This window comes from Orycteropus afer, unplaced genomic scaffold, assembly GCF_000298275.1.
Source record: "Orycteropus afer afer isolate SDZICR_OR568_19922 unplaced genomic scaffold, OryAfe1.0 scaffold00221, whole genome shotgun sequence".
NCBI lineage: Eukaryota > Metazoa > Chordata > Mammalia > Tubulidentata > Orycteropodidae > Orycteropus > Orycteropus afer.
In genome coordinates, this window is record NW_006921808.1 from 2,701,339 (window position 1) to 2,704,734 (window position 3,396).

The window sequence follows — 3,396 nt, forward strand, 5'->3', positions numbered from 1 at the left end:
AGTAGATTGACCCACCTTCCTTCTGAGGAGTGGGTGGTGGGTTTGAAACACCTGCCTTCTGGTTAGCAGTCAAGTGCCTTAGGCACTATTCTACTGCCTCAGAAACCTAAGGAGGGGTTGCTATGAGTCAGATTTGACTCGATGGCAGTGAGTTTTTGTTTATCTAATATAGTAACAAAAGCACAAACAGCCAAAGACAAAATAAATCAATGGCACAACATAAAAATTAAACAAAACAAAACAACTTTTATTCATCAAAAAACTACTGAAAAAGTGAAAAGATACATTATAGACTGGGAGAGTATCTTCAAAAACTGTATGTTGTTGTTGTTGTTGTTATATGCCGTGGATCGGACCCAACTCATAGTGACCCCTCCTTGGGTTTCCGAGGCAGTATCACTGCGGAAGTAGATTGCCTCATCTTATATCTGATAAGAATTTAATAATTAAAATACATATAGAACTTTGACAGCTTAACAATAAAAAGACAAATAACCCAATCAAAGAATGGGCAATGGACTTGAATAGACATTTCACCAAAGAGGACATTCAAATGGATACCAAACACATGAAAAGATGCTCAACATCTTAGCCATCAGAAAGATGCAACTCAAAAGCACAATGGGATACCATTACACTTCTACTAGGATGGCTAAGATAAAAAATACTAGAAAATAGCAAATGTTGGCAAGCATGTGGGGAAATTATTACCCTTTTCCATTGCTGGTGGGAATGCAAAATGGTATAGCCACTGTGGAAAATAGTGTAGTGGTTCCTTAAAAACTAAAAATAGAATTACCACATGACACAGCAATTCTGCTGCTAGGAATATACTCACAGGGCTTGAAAGCAGCTATGTGAAAAGCCATGTATGCCAATGTGCATTGTAGCATTATTCACAATAGCCAAAAAGTGGAAACAACTTAAATTCCCATCAATGGAAAAATGGATAAATAAAATGTGGTACATATATACAATGGTATACTACTCAGCCAGAAAGAAAAATGAAGTCTTGATACATGCTACAAAATACAGGGAGCTTGAAAACATTTTGGTGAGTGAAATAAATCAATCACAGTAAGACAAATATTATATGACCTCGCATACATAATAAGACGAGTTCAGACAAATGTATACAGAGCAAAGTTTATTGTGGTTACCAGAGTGGGGAGGGAGGGAAAAAGGAGGAGTGATCACTTTTGGAGACATTATTCTATCTACTTCATTTTGAATACAAAGAAACTAGTACCAAAGAGACTAATGGTTGTTGTTGTTGTTATGTGCCGTTGAGTTGGATGTCATATACAAGTTAGCGGCAGAGATAGGATTACAACCCTGGTTTCTGAGGCCTTGGGAATAGTCTCAGAGTAGCCGCAACTGCTGTTGTGATTAAGTGGATATTTGCCTTGGGTTCTTAAGGATATTCTCAACTTCCTTCAGTTTTCTGGTGAAAGTCCTGGGAATAGTAACTGAATGGGAACAGTAACACTCTGAGCCCCTGTCAGATTTTTGCCTCCTTTGCTGGCCTAACACCAAGCCAGTCTACTTGAAATAGAATAACCAGGAAACATCTTTTATAAGAAATGACACATACACTTTTTACTCTTTACCTCCTGTGGTTTGAATTCTGTCTTAGTTACCTAGGGCTGCCATAACAGAAATATCATAAGTGGATAGTTTTAAAGAATAAAAATTTATTTTCTCACAGTTTAGGAGGCTAGAAGTCCAAATCAAATTCTTAAATGTGTCACTTCCTTCTGTGGGCCTCTCACCTAAAGTGTGGTGTCTGCTGGTAGTAATCCTTGCATTCTTTTACTTGAGATGAGTCCCCACATGGCATCTGTTTTCCATTTTTGTGTGCTTCTGTGTCTATTCTGCTCTTTTTATAACTCAGAAATGATTAGGTTTAGGACTCACCCTACTCTGGCATGACCTATGAACAACAAAAGAAAATCCCTATTTCCAAACAGGATTATATCCATAGATACAGAAGGAGGACGTCATTTTTTTTTTTTTTTTGGTCAAAATTCAGTCCAAAAGAGATTATTTTATTTTTCATTATTTGAAACAAAAGTCAGTCCCAACTCATAGTGAGCCCTCCTTGGCTTTGCAAGGCAGTATCTCTAGGGAAGTATATTGCCCGATCTTCCTTCTGAGGAATGGCTGGTGGGTTTGAACTGCCAGCCTTCTGTTTAACAGTTGAATGCCTTAGGCACTACACAACCAGAGCTCCCATAAACAAGATAGACCAAAAAAAAAAAAGAAGGAAATTTTCTTGTTGGGACTTTTTCTCCCTCCCTACCTTTGATGTTTCTTTGGGAGACAAGGAGCTCTGTTTTCCCCATTACAATTAAGCATAAGAATAGGAAGTGCTTGTGGCAGTGTTTTAAATGAATGTTTAGAAGACTCCGGTCATTTTGCCATAGATTTATTCCTTAATTTGTAAAATTTCTTTCTCTTTCAGCATTGCTCAAAGAATGGGTGGCCAGTCATCAACTTTTTTTCCCCCTCCTTGAGATTCTCTAACCATAACTTGGGTAATTTCCCTTTGTGTCTGCCTGAGGCTTGTCTTGGCTATTTCTTAACCTAATCCTTATCCTCTCATCTATTTATGGCAATGGCCATCACTAAGTTAGAAACTTCCTGACTTCTCTTTTTCATTTCCATTCTGACCCTAGAGATTAAGGGAGGTCATTGTCACATCATCACTGGTCAGCCAATCAGGCACACACCTCCCTTTGATGACCTCCCTGCTCTATAAGCATTGGCAGGCAGCTTCAATGGAAGGAGGGAGACAAGAAGGAGGCCTGGTATATTCCCAAATATGATCATTACAACATGGATTGTGTACGTTCTTGCCCGCAAAGGTGTAGGGTTTCCCTTCCCACCAAAAACCAGTTCGGTAAGTGAAGTCAGTGGTAGCCATGTAGAATTCTCACATATCTTCCTCCTTCGCAACTGCTGCTGTATATCCAGAGAGATCTTATAATATTAAACTCTGGATTAAAACGCAGAGAGGGGGAACTGGGATTCTAGGTATTCTGTGAGCATCACTTTCCCAATTTGTTCCAGGATATTGAAGTTGTGGAAAGTGAAGCTGTGTCTGTGGTACAGCACTGGTTGAAAAAAGTGAGTAAGATCCTCTATGATTCAGAGTAGCCAAAATTCTAGAGCTGGCTTTAATGGATGCAGAGGTCTGGAATTGGGAACTTAAGTTCATTGCTCACCTGATATTAAACTTTGCTAATCCATCTATCCAGGAGCTCTGGTAGCATAGTGGCTAAGACACTTGCCTGTTAACCAGACGGCTGGCGGTTCAAACCCACCAGCCACTCCTCGGAAGGAAGGTTGGGCAATCCTACTTCCGTAGTGATACTGCCTCGGAAACCCAAGGAG

At 39.5% G+C, this 3,396-nt stretch overlaps 1 protein-coding gene across 1 annotated transcript in view; it reads left to right on the forward strand.

Moving 5' to 3' along the window:
* The first annotated feature begins 2,824 nt into the window (after positions 1-2,824).
* The window catches only part of SPATA19 (spermatogenesis associated 19), a 17,146-nt gene continuing 16,574 nt past the window's right edge, over positions 2,825-3,396 (forward strand). The window contains exons 1-2 of the mRNA XM_042782028.1: positions 2,825-2,902; positions 3,073-3,129. Coding sequence (XP_042637962.1) covers positions 2,825-2,902; positions 3,073-3,129 — 135 coding nt within the window. The remainder of the gene's footprint in view (positions 2,903-3,072; positions 3,130-3,396) is intronic.